The sequence below is a fragment of the Pseudophryne corroboree genome, chromosome 3 (assembly GCF_028390025.1).
Source record: "Pseudophryne corroboree isolate aPseCor3 chromosome 3, aPseCor3.hap2, whole genome shotgun sequence".
Taxonomy (NCBI): Eukaryota; Metazoa; Chordata; class Amphibia; order Anura; family Myobatrachidae; genus Pseudophryne; species Pseudophryne corroboree.
Genome location: NC_086446.1, coordinates 728,466,830 through 728,491,952, shown reverse-complemented (window position 1 = coordinate 728,491,952; position 25,123 = coordinate 728,466,830). Strand labels below are relative to the sequence as shown.

Genomic DNA, 25,123 nt, shown 5'->3' with positions numbered 1-25,123 from the left:
AATCGGCGTTGGGAGGGCATGGTCTGAACAATGGAGGCGTGTCCGGACTGTTTGCGGGGTGGGCTATGGCAGCTGCATAACATCACATGCAGCCGCTGCGACCCAAAACATGGCGGGTAGCCGCCTTCCTTCGCAGCTAGGCTGAATAGGCAGAGGGCTACTCAAAACATGCGAATGCATGGCCGCCGTGCGATGCTTTCACATGTCTGCAGGGGGGGGGCTGGATCCGGCACACGGGGCGGACTTGCCCAATGGTGGGCGTCCCCCCACATGTCTAAGAATTTGTGTACATCTACGATCAAGTCTGAATTATCCCCTATATCAGAATATTCAATTTGCTTAAATTAAACTTTTTAAAGGCTTATTGGCACAGGTGCACTCTGGAAGTTTGAGCCTAGTCTTGTGTTTATGTATATTTCTCTGACGTCCTAGTGGATGCTGGGAACTCCGTAAGGACCATGGGGAATAGCGGGCTCCGAAGGAGGCTGGGCACTCTAGAAAGATTTATGACTACCTGGTGTGCACTGGTTCCTCCCACTATGACCCTCCTCCAAGCCTCAGTTAGATTTTGTGCCCGGCCGAGGTTGGATGCACACTAGGGGCTCTCCTGAGCCTTTAGAAAGAAAGTATAGAAATTAGGTTTTTTATTTTCAGTGAGACCTGCTGGCAACAGGCTCACTGCAGCGAGGGACTAAGGGGAGAAGACGCGAACCTGCCTGCTTGCAGCCAGCTTGGGCTTCTTAGGCTACTGGACACCATTAGCTCCAGAGGGATCGACCGCAGGCCCAGCCTTGGTGTTCGGTCCCGGAGCCGCGCCGCCGTCCCCCTTACAGAGCCAGAAGCAAGAAGAGGTCCGGAAAATCGGCGGCAGAAGACATCAGTCTTCACCAAGGTAGCGCACAGCACTGCAGCTGTGTTGGGCACATACAGTTGGGCACTGTATATATGCATGAGCCCCTGCCATTATTTTACACGAAATCGCGTGACAGAAGCCCGCCGCTGAGGGGGCGGGGCTTCTTCCTCAGCACTCACCAGCGCCATTTTCTCTCCACAGCTCCGCTGAGAGGAAGCTCCCCAGGCTCTCCCCTGCAGAAACACGATAAAAGAGGGTAAAAAGAGAGGGGGGGGGGGGGCACATAAATTAGGCGCAAAAACATTATATACAGCAGCTACTGGGTTAACACTAAGTTACTGTGTGATTCCTGGGACATATAGCGCTGGGGTGTGTGCTGGCATACTCTCTCTCTCTGTCTCTCCAAAAGGCCTTGTGGGGGAACTGTCTTCAAAAAGAGCATCCCCTGTGTGTGTGTGGTGTGTCGGTACGCTTGTGTCGACATGTTTGACGAGGAAGGCTATGTGGAAGCAGAGCGGGAGCAAATGAATGTGGGGTCGCCGCCAACGGCGCCGACACCTGATTGGATGGATATGTGGAAGGTTTTAAATGATAATGTTAATTCCTTGCATAAAAGGTTGGATAAAGCTGAAACCTTAGGACAGTCGGGGTCTCAGCCCATGCCTGATCCTATGTCGCAGAGGCCGTCAGGGTCTCAGAAGCGCCCACTATCCCAAATTGTTGACACAGATATCGACACGGATTCTGATTCCAGTGTCGATGGCGATGATGCAAAGTTACAGCCTAAATTGGCTAAAGCCATCCGTTATATGATTATAGCAATAAAGGATGTGTTGCACATCACAGAGGAAACCCCAGTCCCTGACAAAAGGGTTCATATGTATGGGGAAAAAAGGCAGGTAGTGACCTTTCCCCCTTCACATGAGCTAAACGAGTTATGTGAAAAGGCTTGGGAATCTCCAGATAAAAAACTGCAGATTTCCAAACGGATGCTTATGGCGTATCCTTTCCCGCCAACGGACAAGTTACGCTGGGAATCCTCCCCTAGGGTGGACAAAGCTCTCACACGCTTATCCAAAAGGGTAGCCCTGCCGTCACAGGATACGGCCACCCTAAAAGATGCTGCGGATAGAAAGTAAGAGGGTACCCTGAAGTCCATTTATATACATTCAGGTACCTTACTAAGGCCGGCAATTGCGTCGGCATGGGTGTGTAGTGCTGTAGCAGCATGGACGGATACCTTATCTGAGGAACTTGATACCTTGGACAAGGATACTATATTAATGACCCTGGGGCATATAAAAGACGCTGTCCTATATATGAGAGATGTTCAAAGAGACATTAGGCTTCTGGGCTCTAGAATAAATGCAATGTCGATTTCTGCCAGAAGGGTCCTGTGGACTCGGCAATGGACAGGCGATGCCGACTCAAAAAGGCACATGGAGGTTTTACCTTACAAGGGTGAGGAGTTGTTTGGGGAAGGTCTCTCGGACCTGGTCTCCACAGCTACTGCTGGAAAGTCACATTTTTTGCCATATGTTCCCTCACAACCTAAGAAAGCACCGTATTACCAAATGCAGTCCTTTCGATCACAAAAAGGCAAGAAAGTCCGAGGTGCGTCCTTTCTTGCCAGAGGCAGGGGCAGAGGAAAGAAGCTGCATAACACAGCTAATTCCCAGGAACAGAAGTCCTCCCCGGCTTCCTCTAAATCCACCGCATGACGCTGGGGCTCCACAGGCGGAGCTTGGCCCGGTGGGGGCGCGTCTCCGAAATTTCAGCCACAAGTGGGTTCACTCCCAGGTGGATCCCTGGGCGATAGAGATTGTGTCTCAGGGATACAAGCTGGAATTCGAAGAGATGCCCCCTCACCAATACCTCAAATCGGCCCTGCCAGCTTCCCCCTTAGAGAGGGAAATAGTGTTAGCTGCAATTCACAAATTGTATCTTTAGCAGGTGGTGGTCAAGGTTCCCCTCCTTCAACAAGGAAAAGGTTATTATTCGACCATGTTTGTGGTACCGAAACCGGACGGTTCGGTCAGACCCATATTAAATTTAAAATCCCTGAACATATACCTGAAAAGGTTCAAGTTCAAGATGGAATCGCTCAGAGCGGTCATCGCAAGCCTGGAAGGGGGGGATTTTATGGTGTCTCTGGACATAAAGGATGCATACTTGCATGTCCCCATTTATCCACCTCATCAGGCGTACCTCAGATTTGTGGTACAGGACTGTCATTACCAATTCCAGACGTTGCCGTTTGGTCTCTCCACGGCACCGAGAATATTTACCAAGGTGATGGCGGAAATGATGGTGCTCCTGCGAAAGCAAGGGGTCACAATTATCCCGAAAGCAAGGGGTCACAATTATCCCATACTTGGACGATCTCCTCATAAAGGCGAGGTCCAGAGAGCAGTTGCTGATCAGCGTAGCACGCTCTCGGGAAGTGTTACAACAGCACGGCTGGATTCTAAATATTCCAAAGTCGCAGTTGATTCCTACGACTCGTCTGCCCTTCCTGGGCATGATTCTGGACACAGACCAGAAGAGGGTCTATCTCCCGATGGAGAAGGCTCAGGAGCTCATGACACTGGTCAGAGACCTATTAAAACCAAAACAGGTGTCGGTGCATCACTGCACGCGAGTCCTGGGAAAGATGGTGGCATCATACAAGGCCATTCCCTTCGGCAGGTTCCATGCGAGGACCTTTCAATGGGATCTGTTGGACAAGTGGTCCGGATCACATCTACAGATGCATCGGCTGATCGCCCTATCCCCCAGGGCCAGGGTGTCTCTACTTTGGTGGCTGCAGAGTGCTCACCTTCTAGAGGGCCGCAGATTCGGCATTCAGGACTGGGTCCTGGTGACCACGGATGCAAGCCTCCGAGGGTGGGGGGCAGTCACACAGGGAAGAAATTTCCAAGGTCTGTGGTCAAGTCAGGAGACTTGCCTTCACATCAATATCCTGGAACTAAGGGCCATATACAACGCCCTAAGTCAAGCGGAGACCCTGCTTCGCGACCAATCGGTGCTGATTCAGTCAGACAACATCACCGCAGTGGCTCATGTAAACCGCCAAGGCGGCACAAGGAGCAGGGTGGCGATGGTGGAAGCCACCAGAATTCTTCGCTGGGCGGAGAATCACGTAAGAGCACTGTCAGCAGTGTACATTCCGGGAGTGGACAACTGGGAAGCAGACTTCCTCAGCAGGCACGACCTCCACCCGGGAGAGTGGGGACTTCATCAAGAAGTTTTCACGCAGATTGCAAGGCGGTGGGAACTGCCACAGGTGGACATGATGGCATCCCGCCTCAACAAAAAGCTACAGAGATTTTGCGCCAGGTCAAGAGACCCTCAGGCGATAGCTGTAGACGCACTAGTGACACCGTGGGTGTTCCAGTCAGTTTATGTATTTCCTCATCTTCCTCTCATACCAAAGGTGCTGAGAATCATAAGAAAAAGAGGAGTGAGAACAATACTCATTGTTCCGGATTGGCCAAGAAGGACTTGGTATCCGGATCTGCAAGAAATACTTACAGAGGACCCATGGCCTCTGCCTCTAAGACAGGACTTGTTGCAGCAGGGGCCCTGTCTGTTCCAAGACTTACCGCGGCTGCGTTTGACGGCATGGCGGTTGAACGCCGGATCCTAGCAGAAAAAGGCATTCCGGATGAGGTCATTCCTACGCTGATAAAGGCTAGGAAGGACGTGACGGCTAAACATTATCACCGTATATGGCGAAAATATGTTGCTTGGTGTGAGGCCAGGAATGCCCCTACGGAGGAATTCCAGCTGGGCCGTTTCCTTCACTTTCTACAGTCGGGAGTGACTTTGGGCCTGAAATTGGGTTCCATTAAGGTCCAGATTTCGGCTCTATCCATTTTCTTTCAAAAAGAACTGGCTTCTCTTCCTGAAGTCCAGACGTTTGTAAAGGGAGTGCTGCATATTCAGCCCCCTTTTGTGCCTCCAGTGGCACCTTGGGATCTTAACGTGGTGTTGAGTTTCCTGAAGTCACACTGGTTTGAGCCACTCAAAACCGTGGAGTTAAAATTTCTCACGTGGAAGGTGGTCATGCTATTAGCCTTGGCTTCAGCTAGGCGTGTGTCAGAATTAGCGGCTTTGTCACATAAAAGCCCTGATAAAGCTAAATATTTATCGTATATAATACCCTTTATGAGGTCTAAGAACACTGTACGCTATCTACGTATGAAGTACCGTAAGGGTACGCTAGTTGCGTAACAATCGCTTTGCCGTGATCGAGACGCTCAAGCGTCAAGTTCACTCACGGCCAAGAGATCACAGGCAGGCACGTTATTGGCTGTGGACTAACGTAATGATTCGCTATAGCGTAGCGGACGCTCGGGACCACGAGGAGATCACCAGCGGCGCTGACGCTCACTATATTAAACCTTTGTATCTAAACCATAAACAGAGTATTGTACAGTAAAACCTTAGTGTAATGTTAGAGTGTAAATGCAACACAGTATAACCTTATTACCTTAAAAGCTGTTTGAGCGTCACCGACGCTCTGAGAATACTTAATACTATAAGAAACACACAGATACCGTGTTCAGGGTCCAACGCCTAAAATATATATTATGAATGCTATACTTGCAAAAGAGTTAAACACAATACAAGTCATACACTACAATATAACATAGACTACCTAACCAGATAACTACACAGGAAATACAATACAATACAATTTAAGGGAAAATGAGAGAGAAAGAGAAGGAGAGAGAGAGAGAGAGAAATTGAGAGAGATTGGCTCGGAATAACAAGAAGATCAATATGATTGCGGAGAAACACTTACGCACAAGGGGAAACGATCGCATGCGCCTCGATATCCAGCTCCCGATTATCAGCAATGAGAACCGTTGAAGAGAGTGAACTGGATATGGTCGGCCTGCCTATTTATGCCCCACACACAATACAATTCAATGGTCCCTACAATCTCATTGTTCATTGGACACAGGAATTCGGCTTCGCATTATAACAAAAGGTCATAGGTTGATTCATACAGGTGGGCTGTGACTGCTTCCAACTGTTCAGGTGGGTGGGATACTGAGTTTCCCGCCGCATGACTAAATAAGAACAAATAATAGTAAATGGACATAAACTTCTTATGTCCATAACTATTCGCATGAGCGATTAATCCGCTCCAAACCAACACCGGAATATTGCTATTTAAATACTCTTCCGATGGGTACCAAACACCACTGTATGACCCCTGTTAGACCCTTCGTACAATACAAAGAGGGATCTCTCTGTTCAGGAACATGCTATGTTAACTAAACTTTCAGAATCTATCAAAGGGACCATGATCTACAAAATACATTATTACTGAAAATATGTAACGATTGAGTCGCACGCTACGATCACATAAACTCTACCGTAAATACGCATACCGTGCTTGCGGGTGCCCGCGACTGTGAGTATGCGCACGCACGGGAGAGCGCACGCATGCGCAGCGCGGACCAGAATGAGGTGCAAATATGGCAGTGTGTATAGAGATATTTTTCTGACTTTGACAGTCCACCCTTTGGCAGTCAACAATAACTGCCACCTTCTAAAACATTTCAAAAGAGAAAAATATATGTCAGGGGTTAATACATTTACATGGTTGGGTAGGGGAGGAGAGGAGAAGGTAGGAAAAGGGTATGACCTAGTGAGATAGCAGAAGCATGTGTGTATGAATCCGTGCTTGGGGGTCATGTATCATCGTGCCGTACGTGTTTTAAATCAAGCTTCGAGGTATTGCGAAGTATACATGTGAATTCCTTCTTATCCCGTGGTACGGGTCTGTGGATGGGCTGTCAAACTTTACCGAGCTCTTTTCGGCTTTGGTTGTAACAAAATGGGGGAGCACATTTTAGTTGATGATACATGAATGGGGGAGATATGTGATTGCTGATATCTGTGCCTGTATTCCCTATCGACTATGTGTGTCATTACCTGAGGGTTGTAGAAATGAAGAAAAGACATATTTACGGTAAATGCGGTGGTATTCTATGTCAGGTAAATGTACAGTCGTCGATTGAGGTCTTGTTTGGTGTCTGTTGAATGCAGTCTTCTTTGTGCTTTTGCTCATAAGGTTCGAGCAAAGCTGTCAATGTCCATAGATTTACAAAAGTGTTGGGCTAGCGTAATTTAAAAATTTCTAGGGAAACTGGGGATCCATGGCATAGTTCATCAAAAATCTGTGTATCAGGTTGTCAAACTTCTTCTTTAATCCCTCTGTTGTCTGTATATCGGCTCATCAAATTCCTCGTCCAAGTGGGTCTTGTTACCTTGGAGAAAACGGAAAAACAGGTGAAAGAAACGGACCGTAGAAATCGCATTTTCATCACATCATTGTTTCTACATTTGGGTCGTAAATCAAGTCCATTGGAATTACAGTTTCCTCACTCCTCAAACTCATTACCCTTGTACGATGTTTGCACTTCATTAAAGCCTGACCGCATCTAAATATCAATCCAATCGATATGACAACACCTAAGATACATAGGAGAAACTTCCCAACATCCATTATGACTCCTTGAGCCCATTCTCCTAAACCAGAAAACCAATTTCGCGGGTTCAACCATGACACCCAACCAGTCAGCTCATTACCTACAGCAGCAAGAGTGAGATTGTGTCTCCTGCGAAATTCCCACTTCAATTGGAGAATATCGTCCATCTTTTGGTCTATGACCTCGACCGGATCCTCGGTGCTATTCGTAATATATGTGCAACATTTCACGCCGTATTGTGTTGCCAGTGTGACACAATATCCGCCTGTCACTGCTGTGAGGTAATTGAGAACCATTCTATGCTGTACCAGTTCTGTTTTGTAAGCCTGAAGTTCTCTTCCAGTATACCTAAACGTGTCATCATACATTTCAGTGATATTATCTAACAAGTTTGCGAGCGCAGATATGTATTTATAATTCAGCACTCCTCTGGCGGTGCGGGTGAAATCTAACGCGATTAAGAATTGAATCCCGGTGGATTCACTTATCAGATCAGAGGCCGGATGCTCTGTCTTCTCTATCAGGTGCCTTTTAACAACGTGCTCGTAATGGGTGTGAGTATAAGGAGCTTGGGCACCACGGTGTATGTCTTTCATTTTGTCATGTGATACAGTCATTACTTCAGGCAGTACTTTTCCAATATAACACAATCCTTCAGAGTTTGGGGCAAGCCACTTGTACGCCTTTCTCCCGCATATGAAATATGCATCATCGGGGAGAACATATGGGACGGAGTAGGACATAACCATATTACACACCTTCCATGTGAAATCTCCTAACCCTAATTCTTCCATCTGCTTAGTACACGTATCAGGTTGTATGATATGTGCACAGTATCCTGGTGATACCTCTCCAACTCTAGTAATCCTATTTCCTAAGGTATACCTATACCGGAAAGATTTTCCTCTACTGGCTATGTGGCGTACAAGCTCTGTATCTGTAGGCATTCTATCTGCTCTATGCGAAAAGGTCATGGTGTGGTTACTCCATGACACTTCCCAATTTCCCGGCTTTCGGGGATTGGAGATGTTGAAACATAATAGGGACCTATCCACATGGTATTGGTGGAGCTTCAAACTAGGAGGGCTGGAGATATTAAACCTCCGGTCCACCGGTCTCCCACCATTTAACTCAAGTACCTCCTCTATCGTTAAAGGAAATGGTACTAGCCCTGATTTGCTATGACCCTGAGGTACTTGAGAGCATACCCAACAATCTGTTTTGTTTAACACATTACCCACTAAGGAGTGATAGTCACTCAATGGATGCCGGTGCATATGGATATTAAAACTGGATTGGCATTTCTTAATGCACCCATCCTCAATGACATTGTTACAGAGCCTACAGATACAGTTTTCTTCAGCTAACAATCCTTCACAATTCCTTCTATGGTCAATGCTATCGGATCGTTTTCTGATACTCGCCTTTACTTGTTGGTTAAGTTGTTCTTGGAAAACTACGCCTCCATCTTTATCATCAGAACCCATTCCAGAACCTCTCTCGACCTCCATGGTACTCTCGCCGGAACAGACTGCTCTGGTCAACATCATGGTCAACAGGAAAATCCGGATCACAGTCTCTTGGGGCAAGTCCATCTTGTAGGAGGAAACGGAGAAGAATGAGAAGGGGGAAAAATAATTTGAGGGAGAGGGGATGGGAAGTGGAGAAAAACAATAAAAGGGAACAGGGGATCGACAACTGCTTTTGATCTTGTGGTTCTCGATGCTCAGGTGCCGCCTTAGTCCTCCTGGAACAGACACTCTAGTGATACAACCTCTACCGTCTGTTCCTTATCACAGGACTTCTCTGGATCAACGACCTTCTTACAGTGGGACGAATGAACCCAAGTCTCTCTCTCATCAACCTTCAATGCTGTAGTGCTAGTCAATAAGACCTGGTATGGTCCTTCTCATCTGTCAATAAGGCAACCTGAGCGTAGAAAATTCCGTATCATTACATAATCCCCAGGTTCAATGTCATGACAATTACTATCTGGTAAATCAGGAATCACTAACTTCAGATTATCATTTTGATTCCTTAACTGTTTACTCATGTTAATCAAGTATTTTACAGTCACTTCATTGTTACACTTCAAATCATCCTGAGGGTTAATCATAACATGCGGTTGTCGACCAAACAAGATTTCAAAGGGAGACAGATTAAGAGGGGACCTGGGAGTGGTTCTGATGCTGTACAGTACAATGGGTAAAGCTTCTGGCCATGTCAATCCTGTCTCTGCCATCACTTTACTCAGTTTATTTTTAATAGTGCTGTTCACTCTTTCCACTTTCGCACTCGCCTGTGGTCGGTATGGAGTGTGCAGCTTGCTATCAATTCCCATCAATTTACACATTCCTTGAAAGACATCACCTGTAAAATGGGTACCCCTATCACTTTCGATAATTCTAGGGATACCATATCTACATACAAATTCCTGCACAATTTTCTTAGCAGTAAACATAGCGGTATTTGTGGCCGCCGGAAATGCTTCGACCCAATTTGAAAAAACATCTATACAAACAAGTACATATTTCAAATTTCGACAAGGGGGTAATTGAATGAAGTCAATCTGTATTACCTGGAAAGGGCCGCCGGCAGGTGGGATATGGGATGGTTCTGTAGGTATTGCCTTTCCAATATTCTTTCTCAAACAGGTAAGGCATGACATTGCCCTTTTACTCACATGAGATGAGAATCCTGGGGCACACCAATATGCTCTTACCAACTTGCACATCCCTTCCTTGCCTAGATGAGTCAGCCCGTGAGCTGCTTCAGCCAAACACGGAAGATATGCTCTGGGGGCCACTGGTTTACCATGTCCATCCGTCCAGAGTCCTGAGGACTCCTGGCCATATCCCTTTGCCTTCCAGACTGCCTTTTCCTGTGTGGAACACAAATTTTGCATTTCACACAACTTCTGTGTGTTGATGGTATTAAATGCCATCAATTGTGTGGTGTCTGTCTGTCTGGGGGTACCAGCTGCTAATTTAGCCGCTTCGTCTGCTCGGCTGTTACCAAGCGATACTGGGTCTTGGCTATATGTATGTGCTTTACATTTGATAACAGCCACTCTGTCGGGTTCCTGTATCGCTGTTAGAAGCCTTTTTATGTGAGCTGCATGCGCTACCGGTGTACCAGCTGCCGTCATGAAATTTCTGAGGCGCCATAGGGCTCCGAAATCATGGACTACCCCGAATGCGTATCTAGAATCGGTGTAGATATTGGCTGATTTGCCCTTAGCCAATTCACATGCTCTGGTTAGGGCGACCAGTTCAGCAACCTGGGCTGAGTGAGGTGGGCCTAGCGGTTCCGCTTCTATGGTGCCTTGGTCATCTAAGACTGCGTATCCAGTACACAAGTCTCCCGAGTCTGACTGTCTATGACAACTACCGTCCGTGTAGAACGTAAGTTCTACATCTTCCAGTGGGTTGTCACTGATGTCAGGCCTTGCGGTAAAATTTTGGGTCAAATATTCCATACAATCATGAGTGTCTTCCTTTGTGTTAAATTCTCCTTCCCCACCACTCTCATCCTCCACCCTTTGTGCCTGTCCAGGCACACCTGGGAGATATGTTGCAGGATTTAATGCACTGCATCTCCTTATGGTGATGTTTACGGGGGCCATTAGTGCCAATTCCCATCTTGTAAACCGCGCTGATGAGACGTGTCTGGTTTGTGCAGAATTTAACAAGGCTGACACTGCATGTGGTGTATGAATTGTGAGGTTGTGACCTAGCACGACGTCTTCGCTTTTCGTTACTAGCAATGCTATCGCAGCAACGCTTCGCAAGCATGTGGGGAGGGATCGCGCTACCGTGTCTAGCTGAGCGCTGTAATATGCTACTGGCCTGCTGGCATCACCGTGCTTTTGGGTTAGTACGCCTGCCGCGCAACCAGCACTTTCTGTTCCGTATAGTTCAAAGGGTTTCCCATAGTCCGGCATACCTAATGCTGGTGCCTGCGTTAGGCACTGTTTAAGTCTCTCAAATGCTGCCTCAGACTCGTCTGTATGCGAAATCCGATCAGGTTTGTTTGAGGAGACCATTTCCTGCAAGGGTAACGCTAGGATGGAAAACCCTGGGATCCAGTTACGGCAATACCCACACATTCCTAAAAATGTTCTGATCTGTTGCTGGGTTTGTGGCAGAGTCATGTCTCTAATTGCTTGAATTCTATCAGCGGTCAGGTGTCTCAGTCCTTGTGTTAGACAGTGTCCCAAATATTTTACCTTAGTTTGGCATAATTGCAACTTGTCTTTGGAAACCTTGTGTCCTGTGTCTGAAAGATGAAACAGGAGCTGTTTCGTATCCTTCAGGGATGCTTCCAATGAATCAGAACACAGTAGTAGATCATCCACGTACTGTATTAATACTGATCCACTCACTGGTTGGAAAGACTGTAAACAATCATGCAAAGCCTGAGAAAATATACTTGGGCTATCTATGAATCCTTGTGGTAATCGAGTCCATGTGTATTGGACTCCTCTGTATGTAAATGCAAACAAATATTGACTGTCAGGGTGCAGAGGTACCGAAAAGAAAGCGGAGCAGAGGTCAATAACAGTGAAAAATTTCGCAGTGGGAGGGATTTGCATTAGGATGACAGCTGGATTTGGCACTACGGGGAACTGACTCTCAACTATTTTGTTAATCCCCCTTAGATCCTGCACTAGCCGGTAACCCCTCCCCCCACTCTTTTTAACAGGGAAGATGGGACTATTGGCAGTGCTGGACGTTCTTACCAGAATGCCCTGTTGTAGCAAGCGCTCTATTACGGGATACACTCCTAACTCCACCTCTGGCTTCAGAGGGTACTGTGGGATTTTTGGAGCTATCCTACCATCTTTTACTTGTACAACTACCGGAGCTACGTTTGCCATTAATCCAGTGTCCTGTCCATCTTTAGTCCAAAGTGACTCTGGTATCTGAGATGTAATTTCTTCTACTTGGGAGGGAGTCCTATTTGTCATAGTGGTATGTGACATTAATTTTGACGGGGAGTCTAACATGTCTCGTACTTCCTGAGCGTGATTCTCAGGTATGTCCAAGAATACACCTTCAGGAGTACAATAAATGACGCACCCCATTTTACACAGTAAGTCTCTTCCCAGGAGATTGGTCGGTGCCGATGCAGCCAGCAAAAAGGAATGCTTGGTATGTAAAGGCCCTATTGTAATCTCTGCTGGTTTGCTAACAGGGTAATGCTGGACTACTCCTGTTACTCCCACGGCTGGAATTGTCCTACCAGTGGTCCTCATGCCCACTGTCGAATTTATCACTGATTTGGCCGCCCCTGTGTCTACAAGAAAGTTTAATGATTTACCAGCTACATTGATTGCAATTTCTGGTTCACTTCCAAGACTTGCAATCAATTTTACTGGCTGCAGATTACAGGTATGGCCACACCCCTATTGGGTATGGTGACCTCCCTGAATCCCGCTGGCAGCAACTACTTGTGATGGAGTTAATTGGGAGCTACCAGAGGCTTGCCAGTCTCTGTTCGGGGGGTATCTTTTTGTTTCCCCTGCATGTGGCTCATAACTCCGTTTCTGCGGACCCTGATCCCAATGTCGTGTGTCGTGTCGTTGTCTAGGGGGTTGGTATGAGTTTCGTACATTCTTTACTCTACAATCTCGTGCCATGTGTCCCTGTTTATGACAAGAATAACAAGTAACCACACTTGACTTACCCACAGGGTTTGGTGATACAAACAAAGGCTGCCTTGTGGTCAGGGCCTGTATACTTACGGCCATTAACTTATCACTTTGTTGTTCCCTGTGTCTGGTGATGTTCCTATCGTGATCAATAGCAGCCTCTCTCAAAGTAGCCACAGACAGACCTCGCCAACATGGTTGTGTGGTCTGTACCCTAGTCTTTAATGATTCTTTTAAACCATCCATCAGTACCGATACTGCTACTTCTCGATGGTTTATGTTTGTTTTAATGTCCTCTATGCCTGTGTATTTTGCCATTTCTGATAATGCTCTGTGAAAATACTCTGCAGCTGTCTCTGACTCCTTCTGTTTAATGGAGAATATCTTGTTCCATCTGACTACCGCTGGGAACTACTCTTTTAACTGTAAGTTTATTCTTTTTACATTATCTTTGTTGTACACATCTGTAAGAGGTACATCCTGATCTAATCCGCAATCAGCTAAAAATTGAGTTGCGTCAACATTGGAGGGTAAACATGCTCTCAGCAATATCTGCCAGTCTTTATTGTTGGGCTCTACAGTGTTACCTAAGTCTCTGATGTATTTTTGACTGGCAACTAAGTCTTTTCTAGGGTCAGGGAATTCTGACACTATGGTCCTTAATTCCATTCTGGAAAATGGGCTATACATGGCAATGTTCCTCACAGGGGTGACTCCTGATGTGTCAGTTTTCCCATTTGGAACAGCTATTACCCTAACAGGAGTAACTCTAACAACATCACTCTGTGTGGGTTCTACAGCCTGTGGTGAAATGGCTTCAGCATAGTGTATGGTGCCGTACTTACCTGTAGATACGACCTCACCTATCCCTCCGCTAGGGGCCTTTGTTACTAATCTCGTGGGTGGAGCTGTGCCTACTGTGGTCTCTGCTATGGTGGCTGCTAGAGAGAGCGCTGAAATTGTTGCCGATTCGTTTTCTTGATCACACTCCTGAGGAAAGTTCAAAACAGGGTACAACTTGCACGGGTTAATACTTGCATTGGTTAATTGGTTAACATTATCTTTAACATTTACACAATTGCTAAGAGTTTGTTGTTTGTTACACCTTAGTGCGTCATTCTCCGCAACCAATTTCTCTCCTGATATGTATGGTGGCGGTGGGGCCGTGGCTATCAGTTTTCTGATTGAGCCAGATCCCGCCGCCTGAGCCAATCCTCTCTGTATGTCACCCTCCTGTTGCCACAACTGCAAATAATCATAATGCTTGATTCGTCTCTTTGCTGATTTAATGAGACATATTCTTCTCCTTAAATTCGTTAACACTTCTGTGCTGAAGCTACCTACTCTTGGGAATTTCTCCCCGTCATGTACTGTCATTCTCTCCCATTCATCACATAAAGCTTCTGTGTGACTTCCGTATTTCTCACACATTACATACCTTGCCGACCCAATTGGTCGGTTCACTGAATCAACCCGAACCGAGGTTGATCGCCCCCTACCTGAACAAGTGGCCCCCATAGTTCGAAGGTGTTGCTTTATTCAACCAACCCTTACGCAAACCAAATGTCCAAAATAGGCTGACGGTGGCGGTTTACAGAGTACCCCACTCACTCGCCCACGCCGACCAATACGACCTGATCACACCGATATGGTGCTGGCGTACTCGACCTAGGGCCCCTGCGACCTGAACCTCTATTTACTGGAACCTGTGAGGGTGATCCGAAGAACACTTACTCTTTCCAGTAACTATTAATTGCTGGATAGTTCCTGAGTGAGCAGCGAACTTCCCTTAAAATAAAAAAAAATTACACAAATCACGTTAGAATGTACAAATAGCGTTTATGACCTTCGTACACAAATAGTACCGGTCAGGTTTACTAATGCACACAATTACGTGCGGTACAATCGTTTAGTACACAAGCAACTAATCTTATGTACTGAGCGACCAGTGGAATCGAAAATTGCGGCTGCGAATTCCTTCAGCCAGAGCTTATATGGCCTATATGGGTGTTGCACCAACCCTTTCTTGGTGTTGTGCCTGTGGACTGTATAGCGGACTTCCTTGTCTGCTGTACCCGAACCTGTTGGTCTGCTATGACCTCCTGGTCTGTTACAGTATGACCTCCTGGTCTGCTACACTCTAATGCTCAAATTGTATGTTTTAACCTGGGATGCCTCCCTAGCCACCATGTACGTCACTTACACGCATGTACCTCACGAGAACTCGACTTTTCTTGTGGTTCAACCTGTAAAATTGTATACAACACACTCACTCACCACCTGTACACTTTTGTTTCTATTTCTATTTCTGCGCAGAAATTTTTCTTTAGACCAGATGTGTTACAAATTAGGAGAAGGATCTGTTAATTTAAATTTGGAATGTAAAAAAAATTTGCGCGATTTATCGCCTGGCGTTATTTACCGCGTGGCGCTACTTATCGCGTTGAGAGAAAAAAAAAAAAACTTGTGATTTGAGTTACGTGGGCGTACCCGTACGCTCCGTTGCGTAATATACGCTGCGTGCGTCGGCCCTTGGATTGCGTACGCAAGTCTCAGTCTTTTGTTAGAGACACGTGTACGCAAAGCAAAGATCCACCGTAACACAATTTATACGTTTATCAATGTAGATGATCCTTTATCATCTACCACGCACCACACTGACTTCGCCTTATCTCCCAGGCAAAACTGTGTGTTTGTCTATACTTTAACTATATTACCTTTACTCTTAAACTGTAAAATAGTGACAACTCTCTCTAAGCACGTTTATCAACTATAAAACTGGCAAACAGAAGAGTGATATACGAAAATACACAAATGAAAAGGAAATGCAGATATATATGTGTGCGTGCGTGTGTACGCAAGACAGAAAAATAAACAGTTTTAAAAAGACACTATTGTTTTGTTCTTACCTCCGGTTCCCGGATTCCTTCAGCACCCTTCACTAAGAGAAGCAGACGCTTATCCAAACAGCACTACGAGGAATATGATCTCCCGCCCTTTGCTGCTGGATAATGTCTGCTGAAATTACCTAGTGTAGATATGTGAAGGACAGGACGAGCCCGCAATTGATAAAGCTAAATATTTATCGTATATAATACCCTTTATGAGGTCTAAGAACACTGTACGCTATCTACGTATGAAGTACCGTAAGGGTACGCTAGTTGCGTAACAATCGCTTTGCCGTGATCGAGACGCTCAAGCGTCAAGTTCACTCACGGCCAAGAGATCACAGGCAGGCACGTTATTGGCTGTGGACTAACGTAATGATTCGCTATAGCGTAGCGGACGCTCGGGACCACGAGGAGATCACCAGCGGCGCTGACGCTCACTATATTAAACCTTTGTATCTAAACCATAAACAGAGTATTGTACAGTAAAACCTTAGTGTAATGTTAGAGTGTAAATGCAACACAGTATAACCTTATTACCTTAAAAGCTGTTTGAGCGTCACCGACGCTCTGAGAATACTTAATACTATAAGAAACACACAGATACCGTGTTCAGGGTCCAACGCCTAAAATATATATTATGAATGCTATACTTGCAAAAGAGTTAAACACAATACAAGTCATACACTACAATATAACATAGACTACCTAACCAGATAACTACACAGGAAATACAATACAATACAATTTAAGGGAAAATGAGAGAGAAAGAGAAGGAGAGAGAGAGAGAGAGAAATTGAGAGAGATTGGCTCGGAATAACAAGAAGATCAATATGATTGCGGAGAAACACTTACGCACAAGGGGAAACGATCGCATGCGCCTCGATATCCAGCTCCCGATTATCAGCAATGAGAACCGTTGAAGAGAGTGAACTGGATATGGTCGGCCTGCCTATTTATGTCCCACACACAATACAATTCAATGGTCCCTACAATCTCATTGTTCATTGGACACAGGAATTCGGCTTCGCATTATAACAAAAGGTCATAGGTTGATTCATACAGGTGGGCTGTGACTGCTTCCAACTGTTCAGGTGGGTGGGATACTGAGTTTCCCGCCGCATGACTAAATAAGAACAAATAATAGTAAATGGACATAAACTTCTTATGTCCATAACTATTCGCATGAGCGATTAATCCGCTCCAAACCAACACCGGAATATTGCTATTTAAATACTCTTCCGATGGGTACCAAACACCACTGTATGACCCCTGTTAGACCCTTCGTACAATACAAAGAGGGATCTCTCTGTTCAGGAACATGCTATGTTAACTAAACTTTCAGAATCTATCAAAGGGACCATGATCTACAAAATACATTATTACTGAAAATATGTAACGATTGAGTCGCACGCTACGATCACATAAACTCTACCGTAAATACGCATACCATGCGCCTGCGGGTGCCCGCGACTGTGAGTATGCGCACGCACGGGAGAGCGCACGCATGCGCAGCGCGGACCAGAATGAGGTGCAAATATGGCAGTGTGTATAGAGATATTTTTCTGACTTTGACAGCCCCTATCTGATTTTCCATATGGACAGGGCAGAATTGCGGACCCGTCCACAATTTCTGCCAAAAGTGGTGTCATCCTTTCATATGAACCAACCTATTGTGGTGCCTGTGGCTACTCGTGACTTGGAGGATTCCGAGTTAATAGATGTGGTCAGGGCTTTGAAGGTTTATGTAGCCAGAACGGCTAGAGTCAGGAAAGCGGAGTCGCTGTTTATCCTGTATGCATCCAACAAGCTGGGTGCTCCTGCTTCAAAGCAAACTATTGCTCGCTGGATCTGTAACACGATTCAGCAGGCTCATTCTGCGGCTGGATTGCTGCTTCCAAAATCAGTAAAAGCCCACTCCACAAGGAAGGTGGGCTCTTCTTGGGCGGCTGCCCGAGGGGTCTCGGCATTACAACTTTGCCGGGCGGCTACTTGGTCAGGTTCAAACACTTTTGCAAAGTTCTACAAGTTTGATACCCTGGCTGAGGAGGACCTTGTGTTTGCTCATTCGGTGCTGCAGAGTCATCCGCACTCTCCCGCCCGTTTGGGAGCTTTGGTATAATCCCCATGGTCCTTACGGAGTCCCCAGCATCCACTAGGACGTTAGAGAAAATAAGATTTTACTTACCGGTAAATCTATTTCTCGTAGTCCGTAGTGGATGCTGGGCGCCCGTCCCAAGTGCGGACTTCTTCTGCAATACTTGTATATAGTTATTGCTTAAATAAGGGTTATGTTTGGTTGCATCAGGGTTGATCTGATGCTCCGTTGTGGTTCATACTGTTAACTGGGTAAGTTTATCACAAGTTATACGGTGTGATTGGTGTGACTGGTATGAGTCTTGCCCTGGATTCCAAAATCCTTTCCTTGTACTGTCAGCTCTTCCGGGCACAGTTTCTCTAACTGAGGTCTGGAGGAGGGACATAGAGGGAGGAGCCAGAGCACACCAGTATCCAAATTCTTTCTTAAAGTGCCCTGTCTCCTGCGGAGCCCGTCTATTCCCCCATGGTCCTTACGGAGTCCCCAGCATCCACTACGGACTACGAGAAATAGATTTACCGGTAAGTAAAATCATATATTTTTTTTTGAACACCTATCAGAGCAATTCAATTGTTGCTCTGATCGGGTGTCCATTGCTTTATATGCGCCCAAATAGATGGGGTTTAACATCGAATAGGGTCCAAACTTGTCGAAAGTTCTGTTTAGGGTGCCCAAACACATTTCTTCTCACTTCTACTCTTCACCGCAGGAGGCTTCAAGAGACGTCACCTTGTCAGCTAACAGGTGTCTAAACGCTAGCGCAACAATTGAATTGCTCAGTTTTTCTCCCCCTAGTGGTAGCCACAAGGGAAAACCATTCAATCGCCCCCCTGTATGTCATGTTCATGTTTTGGTTACAGATTAGCTCAATTTCAGACTCTTAAACCGAACTGTTAGTTAACAAAGTCTAGAACCAAGTCACAAATTACATGGGTGTACCTCCGTAATGTACAATTATGGTTCTACAATCAAACACTGATGTTGGCGGAAAACAATAGTTTTGTCACCCTCTTATATATTTTTTTTATTTGTTTATAGATGGCACCAATAAATGGAATTTGCAAGATGGAAGAGGTCCTGATTAAGTGTGTTGTGGGGGAAATTCTGGTGTCTGGCTGTAAAGAGGGAATACATGAGATCAAATTGCAAAATACTGCTGTCCTTGAACCAAGGTAAGATTAATTCTTCAATGTTGCCGACTAGGTCAGAAATTACTTATTACAGATGTATCCACTCTCATGTAGCTTCCTGGTATGTTGAACAGCCCTTCTAGTTACGCCGTGGCATGACTTGGTAGCACAAGTGTCTTTTTGTGCAACTTTTTTTCCATTAAAATGCATATTATTTGCAAAAAGATGTTAATAGGACTGACAAGCAGCTAATTAAAATTATATGCGGCATGCCTATATTCTGTGTGCGACTGTGGCTGTATCTGCATACGAAATGTTATGCTATAGTGTTTTCCTGCAAAACACTGTAACGTACCGGTTTATATGCAGATACAGCAACAGACGCACACAGAATATAGGCATGCTGCATAACATTTTATTCAATAAAGTCTTGCTTATTCACATAGCAATACAAATAAGGCACATTTTCATAAAAAAAAAAAAGACATCCACCTATAAAAGAGTCGCAAAGGACCTGTCGGCTCACTGACGCAAGCCATCTCCCGCTGCATGGCATATTGAGGCAAGCCTACCTCCCTCCAGTGTCAGTGCATGTCCTTGTGTTCTAATACTTCTTTTCCTTTTGAAGAATGTTTCCCTCTTATACCTTGGTAAACACCTTGATATATATATATGAAAGTCTTATGTCCCCCCTTTCCCTTCTCTGCTCCAAACTATACATATTAAGATCTTGTAGTCTTTCCGGGTAAGTTTTGTGATGTAGGCCATGCACCATTTTAGTTGCCCTTCTTTGTACAGTTTCTAATGTATTTATATCCTTCTGGAGATATGGCCTCCAGAACTGAACTCAGTATTCTAGATGAGGCCGTACCAATGACCTATACAGTGGCATTATTACTTCTTTCTTTCTGCTGCTGATTCCTCTCCCAATGCAGCCAAGCATCTGACTAGCCTTCCTCATTGCTTTGTTACATTGCCTGTACGTTACCTGAAATGGTGACTCCTAGACACCTTCCTCCTCAGTAGTTTCTGTTATAGTGCCATTAATACTATGTTTGGGATGTAGTTACGAGACCGGCGGTTGGGATCCCGGCAGTCAGCATAGCAATGCTGGGATCCCGACTCCCAGAATGCTGACAGGGGGCCGAGGGCTATTCCCATTCCGGGTTGTCTATGACATCCATGGAGTAAGAATAGAACCTGTGGTGAGTGCAGTGAGCCACTAAGCCCGCAAGAAGCTTTGTTGTACTCACCCTCCTGTCGGCATTCTGGTGGTTGGGATCCCGGCATCGGTATTTCATACCCAACACCTATATTTAGGGGTGTATTCAATAACTGTCGGAAGCTGCTGTCTTCTCGGAAAGATGCCAGCTTCCGACAGAAATAGGTCGGAAGGGGTTCCGACCTGTTCAGTAGGGGCTGACTTTTTCCAACAAGTCGGGAATTCCCGACTTGTCAGAAAACACGTGGACACGTGCTTCTGTTGGAAATGGGGCCAAATCCGACACGTTTTGGCCCCCATTCCGTCAAACTCAATCCGACTTGAAAATACCTCTCTCCCTGCAGCGCCTACCCCCGCCGCCGCAGACATGTCCCCCCACAGCCAGCTCCCCCTGCCGGCCGCCGATCTCTGCGCCCCCCCCACCGCCCGTTTGCAACTCTCTCCCTGCAGCGCCTCCCCCAGCCGCCCCAGACATGTCTCTCCGCAGCCAGCTCCTCCCGCCGGCCGCCGATCTATGCTCCCCCCGACGCCCAGCTTACCCCCGCCGCTGTCCCGCTCACGCCAGCCACCATCTGCAACCCTGGCCGCTGCTGTCAGCACATCCGCAGCGGCAGGACAGGACCCTGTGTATGGCCAAATCTGACAGTCAGCCGCTCTTTGAATAGGGGTTGTCGGATCCATTCCGACAACTGCATGTCGGAATGGATCCGACTCTTATTGAATATACCCCTTAGTCTTTGAAATTTCTAAGACCTACAGTGATTATGTGATTTGCATTTTTTCGCATTAAACTGTAGTTGCCACGCTCTTGACCATTCCTCTAGTCTACCTAGATCATCAGTCATTTGTTTTACCCCTCCTGGGGTGTTACCCTATTGCATACCTTTTGTGTTATCTGCAAAATGGCAAACTTTCCCTTCAATCCCATTTGCAATGTCACCAATAAAGTTATTAAAAAACACTTCCATAAACAATGATTTTACACTGCACGGAGTTTACAGTTTAGATTTTGGTCCACCAGAAACTTGTACTCATCCGCTGCACTCCCAGTATCTGTCACTACACACCTCTTTGTATACGTCCTAACCATGAAACACAGAGAATCGGGGCACAATATTGGCCTACCCCATCAATCACCCCAAACCAAATTCAGCCCATGGAGCATAAACATGAATAAGGATTTCTGCTGCGGGGTACACTGGGCTCCACAAGAATAGACATAGGGGTGTAGAGTAGGATCTTGATCCGAGGCACCAACAGCCTCAAAAGCTTTGACTGTTCCCAAGATGCATAGCGCCGCTTCCTCTATAACCCCACCTCCCTGCACAGGAGCTCAGTTTTGTAGTTGGTGCCGCAGATAGCAGGCACATAACACAGGGGCTGCTCTGGGCAGCCCTAAGAAGAGCTTTTTTGAGAAGAAAAGTGAAGACTTCGAGGGCTGCAGCTGTGTGTACATGTCTAGTGACATTCACTGCTGCAGCTCCATCTCTCCCCAGCGGCGCTGTACACTCCCGCGCCCTGGTTGCTGGGTACCTACAGCAGGAGGCTCCGGTTTTCTTCTGGTCAGGCACACACGACGGGGCTCTCCGGGATCACGTGGCCGCGCTTCGGGAGGTGGTGAGTGGGTCCCGCGTACTTTATCGCCATCCGGCACGGCCGGTGGGAGGCGGGCCGCGCGCGCTGGCGGCGGACACTGTGGCAGTACAGGCGATCCCACCAGGGTATGGGTGCAGGTCAGGTTTTCTCTTAAAACCTTTTTGTATGTAGCCCGCAGTACCAGGTGGTTTTGCCAGCAGAAAGGATAAGGCTTAGACCTGGAGCCCCTCCCCCTGCCCCAGGGCGCCATTTCCAGTAAATGTTCCCGCTCTGGAGCTGCATATCTATCTCTCCCTCACTCCCTGTCAGTGTTTGGGCGCCATTTCTCTCAGTTACACTGTTCCTGGGACTGCTTGGGCAAGTCCTCCTTTGTAAAGCCGCATGGTTGTCAGCGCTGTGACTTTACATGACACTTAAGTATTCTACATGTCAATTAGACAGTGTTAGTTAAGAAAGAGTGCATTTAGTCAGGGTTCTCTGGTACAAGTACCCTGTGATATACATCCAGTTCTTCCTGTGCAGTGTTATATCTATTGACTACATAGCTATATATATATATATATATGTATATATATATATATATAAAAGCTGGTCCAATGCAGTATTATTGTTAGTAATAACCTCTGCATTGTATAACTCATTGTATAACTGTGACTATATGTGTGTGCATTAGCTTGCTGAGTGGTTTCCATTTCGTGTCTCTCACTCAACTTGTTATCCCTATATTCTATAACCTGAGGGGGCTTGGTGCATCAGGTTTTATAATTATATAGGATTTTCACAAGATATACTTTAATACGTATTTTTCTCTCTGATTTTAGTCACCATATCTCTCCTGTATCTCTGCTTGTGCTGACTACACTGCGCAGGGGTTTGGGCAAGAGGTATTGTGCTGCTGACAATTGTACTGTGTTACTTGATACTGCAAGTTATATCATGTCTGCTTCTGAAGGTAACGGATCTGGGGCTGAACACACTGCCGGTGTTTCTGAAGCCACAGATCCCTATGAGGAGACTATAGCAGCTGTGGGCTCTGGTTCTGGGGTCTCCTTGCCCCCCAGTGGGACTGTGGCAACGGGGGTACATAATGACCCACCGTGGGCTACTTTCTCCACGCTTCTACATACGCTAGTTCCTAAACTAACACCCCCTTTGGGACCCCCTATGCCGGTGAAACCGTATGTGGTCCCCGCAGCTAACCCGCCGTGGGCGGATAATTTATCTGCTCAATTGAAGAAGTTGAACCAGTCCTTGACTACTAAAAAGTCTGACCTTTGCTCGCCTAAGACCAAGGGGTCCTCTAAGCGAGCTCTTATCTCCTCACAATCCACTGCTGTCACTGACAACTCGTCTGATGAAGATGGCACTTACACTGACCCCACAGATTCTGACACAGATACTGCTGATGGGGAGGGTAGCTCACATGTGGATGTTCCTGATCTTTTGGAGGCTATTGAGTTGATTTTACAGATTACGGATGATCCCGAGCCATCCGTCCCTCCTAAGAAACCAGATAGGTTCAAGCGTCAGAAGGTGATTAAACAAGTTTTACCTCACTCTGACCACCTAGTGGATATACGTCAGGAACCCTGGGAAAACCCGGGAAAGAAGTTTGTGCCTCAAAAGAAGATGCTGGCTCGCTATCCCCTCGCGCCAGAGCTGTCTAAAAATTGGGAAACGCCTCCTCCAGTGGACTCACATGTGGCTAGGATGGTGGTTTCCTCAGCTCTACCTGTCACTACCGTCACGTCTCTAAAAGAGCCTATGGATAAACGTGTGGAGGGTTGTCTGAAAGCGATTTACACCCTCGCGGGTGCTGCACAAAGGCCCACTATTGCAGCAACATGGGCTGCAGAGGCTATTGAAGCATGGGCCCTAGAGTTGGAAGCTAAAATCTCTTCTGACCATGCTAGATAATGCTTGTCATATATTGTCACAGCTTCTCACTATATTAAAGAGGCGGCTTCTGATGCCGGTATTCTAGCAGCCAAGGCCTCTACTACATCAGTCCTGGCTCGCCTGATATTGTGGCTGAGATCCTGGTCTGTGGATCTGGACTCTAGAAAAACCCTGGAGGTACTCCCTTTCAAGGGAGATATTCTGTTTGGGGAGGACTTAAATAAGATAGTGGCTGACTTGGCTACTGCCAAAACTGCCTGTCTGCCAAGTACCGCTCCTTCTGTGTCGAAGGCTAAAGGTACTTCCTTTCGCCCCTTTCGTCCTTCAGGTAAAGCAAAAGGTCAGGCGTACAACAAACAGGTCCGCACTTCCAAACCTGGTAAGCCGAAGCCCAAAAGAGCCTGGGCTGCCCGTCAGCCAGCTTCCAAGACGGATAAGCCTGCCGCATGACGGTGTGGGCCTCCCCCTGGGGGATCCCAGGGTGGGGGGCCGGCTTCTAGGGTATACCCAGGAATGGTTGAAGACCACTTCAGATGCCTGGGTACGGGAAGTCGTCACTCGAGGTTACGCCATAGCCTTCAAAAACCGACCCCCTCATCGATTTTGCCTGACAGACGGGACAGACAAAGGCAAACACTCTACATTCGGTGGTACAGACCCTCCTGAATACAGGAGTCGTAGTACAGGTGCCTCTTGCTCAGATGGGCCGGGGGTACTATTCTCTGCTGTTTCTAGTCCCGAAACCGAATGGGTCCTCTCGGCCCATTCTCAATCTCAAGGCATTGAACAGGTTTGTGAAAGTTTCCAAGTTCCGTATGGAAACCCTTCGCTCTATACTATAGTTCTGGCCTTGGAACCTGGGAATTACATGGTCTCCCTGGACATACAGGATGCTTACCTGCATATTCCTATAGCAGTGTCATAATCAGCAATACCTGAGGTTTGCGATTCGCAACCTCCATTACCAGTTTCGGGCGTTACCTTTTGGTTTAACTACGGCTCCGCAAGTCTTTACCAAAGTTATGGCGGTGGTGACGGTGGTACTCCGCCGTCAAGGGGTCAGGATCCTGCCGTATCTGGACGACTTGTTAATCCTGGCAAATTCCCCATAACTTCTCCTACGTCATCTGGATGTGACTGTCCGGTTTCTACAAGCCCATGGGTGGCTCATCAACTGGAAGAAATCCTCCCTGGTCCCTGCTCAGAGCATGGTGCACCTGGGAGCGCTATTGGACACTCACAACCAGCGGTTGTTCTTGTCTCAGGAGAAAGTCC

The 25,123-nt window shown here is 46.6% G+C and overlaps 1 protein-coding gene across 4 annotated transcripts in view; it reads left to right on the top strand.

Annotated features, from left to right (window-relative positions):
• The window catches only part of MGMT (O-6-methylguanine-DNA methyltransferase), a 777,690-nt gene that overhangs the window by 104,657 nt on the left and 647,910 nt on the right, over positions 1–25,123 (top strand). For all 4 annotated transcript variants that reach the window (XM_063962213.1, XM_063962215.1, XM_063962211.1 and 1 more), the window contains one exon: positions 19,040–19,173. In XM_063962213.1, coding sequence (XP_063818283.1) covers positions 19,040–19,173 — 134 coding nt within the window. The remainder of the gene's footprint in view (positions 1–19,039; positions 19,174–25,123) is intronic.